Here is a 12583-nt window from a genome sequence, read left to right as displayed (position 1 = left end):
TCGCCGATAAATTTGGCCGGATAAACGCATCAGACAAATAGGAATTCCCTCGAGATTGCAATCTCGTCACGCTTCACACGTGTCCCGTTGATAAGATCAGATGAAAAAGCCGGAGGGCTTAGTTCATTAAATTGATGTCCGGTTTTTTTTTCCAATGATGATATCATAACATTTAGAAAGATCTTTTCTATCCCCTCCTCCCCTTTTTTTTTACCTCGTTTTACATTGATAATTCTCAACATTGAAATTTCAAAATATCTATCATCTCTAAAAAAAATTCATCTGAACAACTCTAAAATACTTTCCAAGTCCTGGATTCCATTCCATCCTCCATTTCGAAATTGCAAACACCACGTCCAAATATTTCTCCCAATCAAAGGGGCACAAGTTCAAAGAATTTCGTCTCCAAAGAACCGGTTGCGGAAGAGAACGCGAGGATCAGCAGCCACAGCTGCGTGGTCGCGTATTTAGATAACGGCAAGGGTGCGTGTAAGGGCTCGTCGTCGCTCGAGAGAGAACACGCCCCTCCCTCTCCTTCTCTCTCTCTCTCTCTCTTTCTCTTTCTCTCTTCCTTCTTTCCACGTTTTACTCTCCTCACTTGCATGTATGCGCGCGGTTGCGAGCAGTGACTCAGCTAGCGCCCGTATTTTGCCAGCGGAATTCAAAGGCGGGCTGGCTATTGTTTTTGGCAAAGATCAGTGTGATCGGTTCGCTGGTCTTCCGCATGGAAAGCCCGGGCTAGGCTCTCTCCTCTCTCCCAGCTGCATTATTTGCTTCGCTAAACCTAAAGAGGTCCATCCTCTATCCCAGGTCTTCAGCTCCTCTCCTCTCAGCATTACTTCCTTGTCTCGTTCCGTGTCTCTCGGCCCGTGTTTCCATCTCTGCGTTCTTTGCCCGTTTCGAGCGCAGCTTCTCTCTTTTTCTTTTCTTCTCTTTCTTTTTTTTTTTTTACTCACGCCACCGTTACTCGTCTCGTCTCGCCGATTAGCACGATCCGGCCAAGAGAAATGGTAATAGATATCCCTCTTCCTTTTTAGGAGAGTTGTTCTAGGATTTCTTTTTTTTTTTGGGGGGGGGAGGCAATTAGAGGTAATCCCTTGGTTCGTGGATGGTTTGCGTTGCTCAGTTTCCGTTTGATTTTGGTAATTTGAATAAGGGGAAGGTGGAAGAGGGAGAGATGAAATCGCTTTGAGAGTCGACTTGGAATTTGACGATTGGTTGTAGTATTGGCGAGTATTCTAGTTCAAAGAAGGCTACTTTTTTTATATATTTTTTTTATTTTAGTAGAAATAATCTTATATAATATGAAAGTCTTGTGTAACGACATCTTTTTAAAAAGATGTTTGAATCTTATTGATCCTGTTATTTAAAAGAATTTTCTTCCGGATAATTCTACAAATAACATCTCATGTTGTATTTCATCGTTCGCAGAATATAACAGAATTCGCTAAAACGAAAGCTGAAACAGTGAATCTTCGAAAATCTCGAGAAAAACACGAATCGAATCAACCGATCCATCATCGATCGATCCTCCTCGACGCACCGTCCTCGCGGACTAATAACGCCGCGCGCGCGCGCAAGGGGGGAGAGCGGGGAGGGACAAGCGCAATTAACCGGCCGAAAAGATACTCGACGCGATGAAAGGAAGGACGCAAAAACTCTGCCGGAAGTGTATTCGGCCACGTAATCCGGGTACACTCGAACAAGAAGACGACGAAAATCTCTGTCGAGGGAGAGAGAGAGATGATTGTGGGAGGAGGTGGTGGTGGTCGGTCGACGATGATGGCGGTGGGATCCGCGAGAAGCGGTGGAAACGCGCGCGCGGCCTCTTCGTGGCCGGCAGAATTTCTGTACAGCGTTAATATAGCGGACGCCGAGCCGAACTGGCGAGCTCTTTGCCACTCCACCGAGCAGAAATTGATAGGATAAATTCCGGGTCTGAATTGGCTCCGTCGAGCTGGAAACCCTGCCGCCTCCGCCTCCTCCTCCCCCTCCCTCCCGTCCTCCTATATCCACGCTTCCTTCCCCTCGAGCCGCCACCCCTCCCCCTTTCCGCATCGAGTTTTGCCCGACCGTCGATGGCTTTTCTTTTGCACGTAAGAGAGAGAGAGAGAGAGAGATGGGGCTTTAATTGTCGCAGGTTGGAAATTTTGGCGGATCCCTGGTCTGGGATGTTGTGACTATGGTTGTCGATCGCTTTGATTCAAATTCAAGCTTAGATTTTCTTTCTTAGATTTACAATAGAAGAGAAATATAAGAATATAAGAGGAAACTCGAGAAAATCTTGTTCATTATTGTAGATGAAATATTAGAAAGGATTAGAAGAGAGTATTATAGCATTGTTATATTTCTTAAACGAGCTTAATAATAAGCTTCGTTTAAGAAGATAAGATCTTTACCAATTCCAAACAATTCCTTCAAAGTAAACCAAGCTTCAAATTCCTAAAAAATTCCTTTCCCTTATCGAATCAAAACCATTACGACATCCAACTTCCGTCCGACCAATCTACAATGCAGAATGTCGAAGAGGGACAACACGTCCGTCGATTCGATATTCGATATTACAAGCCGCGCGAGGATGAAGCGATCATCCTCGCGAGGTGGAGAGGCTCGTTTAATGAGCCAGCCACGGTGTTAAACTGGTTTAAGACCGGGTAATCGCGCATACATCACGACCGCTTGCCGGTTTCCGTTCCGGAACGAGCGTATCGGTGTCGCATTCCCCGCCGCGACCGGACGCGAATAGAGATCGATCGCCGATCCCGCGGCAAGATAACGCCTCGAAGGAAAGTCGAAGAGGTAAACTTGACAACCGGCTGACGTCGCCTTGGAGCGGACAAGTTGTTGCTTGCAGAGATAGCGAGTTGTAGTAACGCGCGGGAAAACTCGTCACGCGATAACGCCTCGAATGTGGACGTATATGGACGTTTCGATGGAGAAGGAGACAGAGCGTGGGATAGCAGCGTGGAGAAGAGGATGATTTTAAAAATATTAATAAAATATGGCTTATTTTATTAGAAAAAAATAATAATAATAATGATGCTCTATCCATCGGATTTAATATTTATTGTTAATGCAATTGAGCATGGAGAGATAAGAAAATTAAATTTGGTTTACTTATTTTTTTTTATATATTGAATTTTATATATTATTTATTTAGAATTCCATTCCAGAGTTATGTATTTGTTATTTGGAATTTAATATTGGGAAAGTTTGATTTTAATTTTCGATTTTGTGAAAAGAAGAAAAGATTTGGATAAATGGAACTGTGTTTGGGCAAAATCTCGACGGATAATGATTTGATTTCGAAAGAGGAGAAGATTATGGAAATAGAGTGTTAAAGATGAATTATTTTTTTTTTTTTTGTAAGTTAAAATAGAAACGTAGAATTGAAACGAATGGAATTCAGAATTACTGTACAAAACAATTGTTCATTTTGGAAAATGAAAACTTATTCTTGATACTCTTAATTAATGGATATTGAAGTTGGAAAGGATGTAAAAATTTTGATTTTAATTTTGACTTTGTGAGAGAAGAGAGGTAATTGGAAGAAGGCAAAGTGATATTTAAATCTCTATATAAAATGAGAATGAGAAATGAGTAAAAGAAGATAACAATTCTCGAGACTCTCTTTAACTTTGAATATAAAAATTCTTCCATTCGATATTTCCATCGAACGTAAAACAAAAATTGGTATCCATCGCTTTCAAAATCCTTCCAAATTTAAATCCTTCTTCCACCTCTCCAAAGTCACCTCTCCAAAGCGAGTCTCCCCTTCTCCCCCTCCCTCCCTCTCCCTCTCTCTCTCTCTCTCTCTCGACAGTTCCAAAACTTATCCAGGGGAGACCCGTCCCCAATCGACGCGCGCCCAACTGTCGTATGTCCATTATGCGCACTTAATTAGGCCAGAACCCGTACCCGGGTATTAACAGGGGGTGTGTGGGGGCAACAACAACCTCGAACCGGGCCGGAGACATCGAGAGAAAAAGAGGAAACTAGACGGTGGAAATCGTACGAGATACGTACGTACGTATTGCGTGCATACACGCGCGCGCAATTCGATATGTGTGCGTGCGAGAGAGAGAGAGGAAGCAAGGTGAGCCAGAGAGACACGTAGGATGACACGGAGAATACGGGGATAGAAAGGCCTACCCCTGGGGGGTAGACAAGATTATAATCGGTCCCATTATTGTGCCATCGACGTCCCGGGGGGGATTTTTCCGTTCGACAATGCAGTTACACTTTTGTGCATTTAACATCATCCGTGCACTGTCCCACATACAACCCTCCCCCTCCCTGAACGCGCGTCCTCTTGTCTGTCCACGGCCGAGCAGTCCACACACGCGCGCACACACCCCCTTGATCGGACGCGTGCTCGATGGATCTCCGCGAGGGAGAGGGGGACGAGGCTGGCAGAGAGAGATTTCGAAGCGGTTGGGGTGGCTGCTCATCATCGTCCTGCTAAACCGAAAAAAGGGATCGCCGGCTATAATCCTACCTGCATATGATGTTCTCAGCTTTGTTTGCCACGGTCACTGCGACATACTGCGTCGCAGATAGGGTGACCGAGGATTCTCTCTCTGTCTCTCGCTCCTCCTTCCCCCCATTAGCTTGACGAAATGTGCTTAAACGGCGCTCGGGGCGAGGGAGGGACGGGGTTGAAACGATCTGGATGAAGATGATCCTTCGACGGTGGTTCTTGATTTCTTTATCTTATATCGCGATAATTATTTTGTTTCTCACGAATTGTCGCAAGAATTTATCAACCCCTTAACCTACGATTTACGTTCGAGAATTTTGGACCGGAAATAAGTTCGTGCAGTCTTCGAGTCAATTGTAAATATTATGAGAAGCATTGGACTCATTTTCCAAAGCACATTTTGATCCAACAGCATCAAAATTAAGACCGTCATAACCTTGTAGAGTTTGTCAAAGAAAATAAAAAACGTAGAGAAACAACGTGGGAATGTAAGAAGTGCAAAGTTCCTTTACATCTATACAGAATGCTTCGAATTATATCACACCATTGCAGATTATTAATTTTATATAATTTTAGTATTACTGATTTTTGTATAAATAAATACTTTTCCTAGTACTTGCACCTATACAAAATTATATCAGGCTGTAATTACATATCAAATATTCCACAAATATTTATAATTTTAAGAGGGCGCCGCCGTTAATATTTATATTTGACCCAATCATCGTATTACAGGTTATGCCCGTAATATTTACATTTGGTCAGATCATCGTACACGAGCTATGCCCGTAATTGTAGGTTAAGGGGTTAAGAATCATTAAGCGAACGTTTGTGAGTTTAAAAGTCAAAATTTAGCTTTATTTTAGCACTCTACGTGTTTGATTGATAGTTAAATGAATGATACATTGATAGTTTTGGTAAAGAATTTGTTATTTAGAAAGACAATTAAACGGAATAATTGTTTTCTACCGTGATATATAAAAACAATAACATGTTAAAGAAGAAGAATTACCATCAATTTTTTTCATATTTCAATCATATGTATGTATCTTGAAAAACATAAAAACTAAGAAATATTGAAATTTTCTATCCATTTTTTATCTATTTTATTCAGCAGAATTTCTAAAGGAAGCGTTCACGTTTATTTTCCTTGCAACGAGATTTGATCGTTATGAAGAAATGGCTCGTTTTATTTATAGGATGCACGAAAGGGAAAGGATTAGCGTCGCCGAGGCACAACAGAGGCGTCGTGCGAAAGGAGGATGCCTCTAAAAGTGTGCATAATTGAGTAGCGAAGGAATTCGGGGGGAGGGAGGGGCGAGGCAGTTACTTTGTTCGAAGTTCTAAATAAAATTTCAGTTCGCCCGAATAGTTTGATAACAACGTCAGCCGCCAACTTTCTCCGTATCTCTTTGCTACCGAGTTTTCCCTCTGTTCCGTATCCGGAAGTGTTCCAAAAAGGTGAAACAACTATCATCGAGCTTGAAATTAACAGCTCGATATAACAGTTTCGAACTTTGCCTTTGTATCTTTTTTTTTTTTCCTTTTTTTTCTTTTTTTTACACGATGATATTTATAATATATAGAGTATTGATACATATGAAAATTTTATCTTTTTATCGCAAAAAAAAAAAAAAAAAAGAGAGAGAACGATTTTAGCTTATTAAAAACTTTGGTGGAAGAGAGATTTAAAGTTTGCGAGCGTGATTCGATTTTTTTTTTTTTTTTTTTTTTTAGATAAAGCATAAATGTATTTTCAATTCCTTCTGAAAATCACCAGTTGCTTCTCCGACCCATATACACAGTGGCCCAAACTTTCTCCGTTGTTCCTCTCAAAGCCACTCGAAACTCGAGCAATCCCCATACCCGCACAGCAGCCGCCGCGATGATGCTTTTAAAAATCCCTTTGAACACGGGGGTTTCATCTGACGCGATCTTCTCAACAATCAAGCGTTAAATCAATTTTAATATCCACTAGTCAATTAACGCATTGCGAATATTATAATATAATTAATATCGAATGTTAGAAAATAAACGTTATTTTTATTATTTCGTTATTGTCCATTCACTTAATTAATCGAATTTGATTCAGAGGATCAATAATTGGAACTCGCTGGTTAGCAGATAAAATAATAATGCGATTATATCCGCATTTACCAAGATATAGAATAAGAATAATTGTGAATATTAAAGAAATATTTCCAGCGATAGATTGATAGATTAAAATTTTTAAAACATTTATAAATAATAAATACTTTTTTAAATTTTATCTTTTATTTTATCTTTTGACAATATAATATAATATAATATAATCAGCGATTAATACAAATGAAGTTCCATCAAAAAGCTATTTCCTCATCAATTGTGATAAGTTTGAAATTTCAATCATACATCATTTGACTGAATCCAAAAATATTTAATATTTTTAATATTCGTCATTCAACTTGATGCTTGAAATATTATTCTATAATCTATCTCCTAATCATCATTTTATATCTCTTCTACTATATTCAATATCTAAACAATTAAAATAATCCACACTTTGTCACAGACATCCAGACTTTTTCCAAATCTTAAGATCGATCGTCTAAAATTAATCGAGAAAAATCGTCTAAAATCTATAAAAGGAACCATCTGAACAAAATCTGAAACATCCTGTGTTCAACTCCACTCGACGGAAAACAACGGAAAAACGAGGGAGGACGACGCCCGATTCCACGTGTTGCGACGATAATGCGCAGGGCAAACTTGGGCCGGCCATATCTAATAACGGTTATTGTGCGTGCGCGCGTATGTTGACAGTGGTAATGCGGCGTGTAATAGGGCCGAGACGCGTGCGTGCCTCCGATATATCGTCGTTAGACTGCGGTGGCTATCGAGGGCCACGGCGGGGAAACGTCGATCGCGCCGGTCGATCGGCCGCTGGACCATCGAGATGCCTTCCGATTAGTTAGTCGCGCGCGCCTCTATGCGGAACCGTGCGCTTCCGTTTAACTATGCCGGCGCAAATATTGCGTCGCGTTACATCGCTTGTTTGTCCTTTCGAGGCCCGAGATCCGATCGATATTTCGAGGTGTTTCGGCTCATTGTGAAAATTATCGTTCGCGCTCTGTGATCGTATCGATTACGAATCGGATTAAAACGATAGTCGATTCTTGGGCAATTTAAAGAAGATGGAAATTGAGAATATATATACACAGTGATTTTTATCGAAAATGGAGATGCAGATTATTTACGATAATTTTAATAATGGAATTGTTATTTGAAATGGATAATTTAGATTAAGATCGTGTTAATCAATTCAAGATTACGCGAAGTAATCTTTAGAATATATGAAAAGTGGTTTTAATCCTGTTGGAGGAGTTGTTCAGTCCTGTGAAGACAGGTGGCGAAACTATCGACTATAGATAGGTAAGGCGGGTTGAATGGATGAAAGTGAAGTTTAATTACACGGTTTATTTTGCTAAACCCTCGTGGTCCTATCGTAGGGTAGATACACACAATAGACGCGGTGCCATTGACAGACACACAACCCCAAATATGATGCACCATGACACTTGAAATGATCCCGTCAGTACTTGAACTCCATTGTGAAAACGTAATAATCACAACATTGACAAAGACACCGTCCAAAAAAAAAAAAAAGTAACATTAATTTCTTTTATTCGTATCATAAAATTACATTCAATTTTAATCGAAATTCGAGATAAGTTATTCGTATCCAAAGATATGTCACGAATTAAAAAAAGAAAAGAAACTTGTTCGCTCACCAATCTGTTTAACTTCTTCTTGACAAATCTTTCCTAACGTCAATTTCCTTCACTCGTGTCATAAAATCCCAATTACGTCCACTTTTTAATATCGCGAAATAAATTTCAAAATATACGCATTCAAAGATACGAATTAAGAAAAGAAAAGAATTTCCTTCACTCGTATCATAAAATCCCAATTACATCCACTTTTTAATCCAACAAAAATAACATTAATTTCCTTCGCTCGCGTCATAAAATCCCAATTACGTCCACTTTTTAATTTTACGGAATAAATTTCAAAATATTCGTGTTCAAAGAATATGTCACGAATTAAGAAAAGAAAAGAAACTTGTTCACTTATTAATCCGCTCAACTTCCTCTCGACAAATCCTCCCTAATATTTCCTTCACTCGTATCATAAAATCACATCCGATTTTAATCGAAAATAAGTTATTCGATATATATCCAAAGACACGTCACGAATTAAGAAAAGAAAAGAATCTTGTCCGCTCAATCTATTTAACTTCTTCTTGACAAATCTTGCCTAACATCAATTTCCTTTACTCGTGTCATAAAATCCCAATTACATCCACTTTTTAATCCAACAAAATTAACATCAATTTCCTTCACTCGTGTCATAAAAATCCCAATTACATCCACTTTTTAATTTTATATATTAAATAAACTTCAAAAATATTCGTATCCAAAGATACGAATTAATACGAAAGAAAAGAATCTCCTTCGACTCGTGTCATAAAATCCCAATTACGTCCACTTTTTAATTTCACGAGATAAATTTCAAAATATATATCCAAAGATACAAATTGAAGAAAGAAAACTGCTCAACCTCTTCTTCGAAACAAAAAAATGTTGCCTAAACGGGCGGATTCGATCCGGGCAATAAGCCGGCCAATTAAACGTAAATTTTACTCGGCGATTTCGTTTTCCACGCGTAACACGGGGGCGTGCGACAGCTTTATGGATACACGGGGCTGCGCCTCGCCCCCGTGGCAGAGTGTAAACCGGCCCACGATGGGCAAATATAAACGGTTCATCGTGCTTAGTCCGAGCGTGGAACGCTTGTCAACATGGGAACGGCAAACACGGATCGGGACGGATATAGATAGTATTGCAGCCGGGCAAATAATTGCGACCATCCCTCTTCACGAACCTCCCCTTGCGTGGAGCGCGTGCATTATGTAAGACCGTGTAGCAGGATGCCTCCACCCTTTGAGTATCCGGGTTAAGAGGGACAAGAGACGGTTACCCCTCTCTTCGTCCTCTTGTTTGCTGGTCCCCGCGATTCTGAATCGTGTGCAAGTCGAAGGAATTCTCTTTTATATCCTCGTGACAATGAATCGATTAATTGGACTTCGAAATCGTATATTTTATTGACAGTATGAATCGAGAAGAGTATGTTAATGTTAATGTAAGACGAGGGAAAGAGGTTAAATGGAGAGACATTTTTTTAACGACAAATCGTTTCCTCTTTGAATTTTTACGTTTCGAATAGAGGAAGGAAAGTTGTGGTTGTAGAAAGAAAAGTTGGAAAGTAGTTTTCATTTCTTCTAGTAAGAAGTTGTATTTTCGCTATTCCTTTCGAACGACACTCTAAAAATTTTATATTATTAGCCTGAATTCGATTGAACAAAATTAAAAAAAAGAATCTTATTTACGAAAAACAAAATCCTTCCTTACAACTTCCTTTAACCAATTCGTTTCAAAATTCTCCGACCATACTCTCCATTATCTCCTCGCCTTTTAATCGATCCATTACATTCCCATTAAATTATTCATCATCCCAAGCGTGAAACGATCCGACAGAGAGAGAGAGGGGGAGAGGGAGAGAGAAAAGAGAGGGGAAGGAAAAAAAAGAGAAGAAACGACATACCGAACCAGGTTTTACCAGTTCTGCACACCTTATCGTACAAGCCCATACACTCCATACACGACATTAATATTAACCGCGAATTTTAATATCTGTTCACGTCTGCTTTCAGGTGAGTCAACTCGCGTTATCTTAACGAAGCCGATGCCGTGTACAGCCCATACGGTACCCCGTAAGTAATTATTCGAAAGCGCAAGAGCTATTCACCTCGGTCGGGCCAACTAGTTCTATTAGCCAGGGACAGGAAGCCGGTAGAACGCGGCTCTATCAGCTCTTCCGCGGATTGACTCGCGCCGCGCGGCTTGTGGCGCCCATAAATCCCGCCTCTGCGATTTTCAAACCGCCCGGCGTGGCGGGCTGCGCCTCGTTGAATGGCGAAATCGCGATCAACGTCGACGAGGCCTCTCCATATCTAGATCCAGAAACTATGCGGCTCAGAGAGAGAGACTCAAAGCAACCGGATTAACACGTCGACTTTTCGCGCTCACAGGCTTTTCTCCATCCGCGGTGTTGCCCTGATTCGATCGAATTTTCTTGGGAAATTATTATAAATTATATAAATTGGAATTCCGCGACATTGGAGTCGTTTCTTTTTATCTTTTAAAGATAAAAATTATTGTTTGTCGCTTTCTAATTTTATTCGAGTGATATTTGGAATTTTTATTACAAGGAGGAGGGGATGATTTTTGACTCGGGAATAAATTGATAAATTTGGAAGAAATTTAAGAAATTTAAAAAGTATTAAGAGAACGTGTACAACGTTCGTCGAGTTATTTGAAAGTGATTTCCCAGAGAAGAAAGATTATTATGATGGTAAACGCGTGAAGGGTTCCGTAACCTTTTCGGCACTCTGGTAATTTGTACCCCATTAAACGAAAGAAAGAAGAAGAAGAAGAGGAGGAGGAGCAAGAAAAAGAAGAAATACCAGTTTCTAACACACTGACGGAGGACCTGATAATTCAAGCTTCATTCATAAGTTGTTTCACTAAAACAGGTCCCAGAAGGATGATTGTAACTTTCGTGTTTCCCCTAAAAAAAAAAAGAAGAAGCGAACGAGAGAAAATTATATCCATCGAAACTAGAAATCATCAGCTTCTCAACTTTCTCGAGCCCCCTAACAATCTTGATTTCATTCAAAAGTAGTCTGAATTATGTCCGTGGGAATGGGAAGGAATAGGGTCCAAGTTCCTAGTTCGCAGGTATACTATTTCTTGGAAAAAAAAAAAAATCCTGGGATTTCTCAAACAAACGATTATCGCTCTTCTAGTAAAGGAGCGAAAATTCTAATCCTTATATAATCCAAAAAAAAGAAATATATCTTTAATTCTCTTAAAGAAACACGAAAAACAATATCCATTATTATTAGCATCAACAAACTGTTCTAATAACAACAAAAAAATTTCTTTTTAAAACAATATTTAAATTTAACTTATACTTAAAATATAAAAACTATTTTTTAATTTCGAAAAAATTGTTATATATTCCATTTTATATTCTACGAAAAAATCTAGGATACAATTTCTATCTCTTTTAAAAAAACACTCGTCATACAACAAGAAAGTATGTCAGTCTCCATCTTCTATTATCGATCGAATAAATATCAACGCCAATTTCCCCTCTCCTTTTAGAAGGATTCGTTAAAATTACAGATACAATTTAGAGAAGATTAATCTTCCATCCATCCATCCCCCCGAAACAAAGTCCATCGCCGTCCTTCGCGCAACCTTCACGTAACCGTCCCGATTTCGCAACGGTGATGGCACGGTTTCGTCATGGTCGCACGGCACGTCCACGTCCACGGTGGACATTGGCCAGTCCACGTGGCGTTATTTCGTTCACGTACGCCGGCACGCAGTAACCGATACACCTATGTGACGCCTGCGTGAAACTACGGGGGCGGAGCAGGAGGGAGGCAGGACGTACGCCGTGGAAGAAGAGAGAGAGAGAGAGAGAGAGGCAGGCAGGCGAGTGGGAGAGGGACAGAGTGCATGCGAGTGGATGTGGGACTAGTAGCTGCTGGCAGCACGATAATGAGCTAATGAGCGGTGTCTGGCGCTCCGCGGCGCCGTAATTTTCAGCGTGCAAGGACGACGCGGCTTCCAAGTTAACGTCACGAAGTCTTTTCTTTCTTTTTTTTTTTTTTTTTGTTTTTGTTTTTTTCCTCTTATCATTATTCGTATACTCGCTCGTCTCCTTCCATTTCGCGCCTGGTTAATTATGTTTCGTTCGGTTTGTTTTCGAGCTGCGTACGTTTCTCTCTCTCTCTCTCTCTATCTTATTGGTTGGATCAAAAGTGAAGTAAAAGATTGTGGGACGATAACGAGGGAAACGAGGCCTGTTGTTAACCGTTTAATTGCGTTCGTTTTGTGCGTCGTTTCAATTCGATTTTCTCAAGCAACGAATCGACACGCTTTAATTAATTGTTCTAATCTTCTAATATGTTAAAAAATTAGATTGGATTAG

At 40.1% G+C, this 12583-nt stretch overlaps 1 protein-coding gene across 1 annotated transcript in view; it reads left to right on the top strand.

The window, feature by feature from the left end:
* The window catches only part of LOC102654533 (protein pangolin, isoforms A/H/I/S), a 149438-nt gene extending 138111 nt beyond the window's left edge, over window positions 1-11327 (top strand). The window contains exon 4 of the mRNA XM_006558737.3: window positions 10233-11327. Within this exon, the coding sequence (XP_006558800.1) occupies window positions 10233-10256 (24 nt within the window). The 3' untranslated portion in view covers window positions 10257-11327. The remainder of the gene's footprint in view (window positions 1-10232) is intronic.
* Window positions 11328-12583: the final 1256 nt, after the last annotated feature.

Source organism: Apis mellifera, linkage group LG4 (genome assembly GCF_003254395.2).
Source record: "Apis mellifera strain DH4 linkage group LG4, Amel_HAv3.1, whole genome shotgun sequence".
Taxonomy (NCBI): Eukaryota; Metazoa; Arthropoda; class Insecta; order Hymenoptera; family Apidae; genus Apis; species Apis mellifera.
This window is presented reverse-complemented; position numbering and strand designations above follow the sequence as displayed.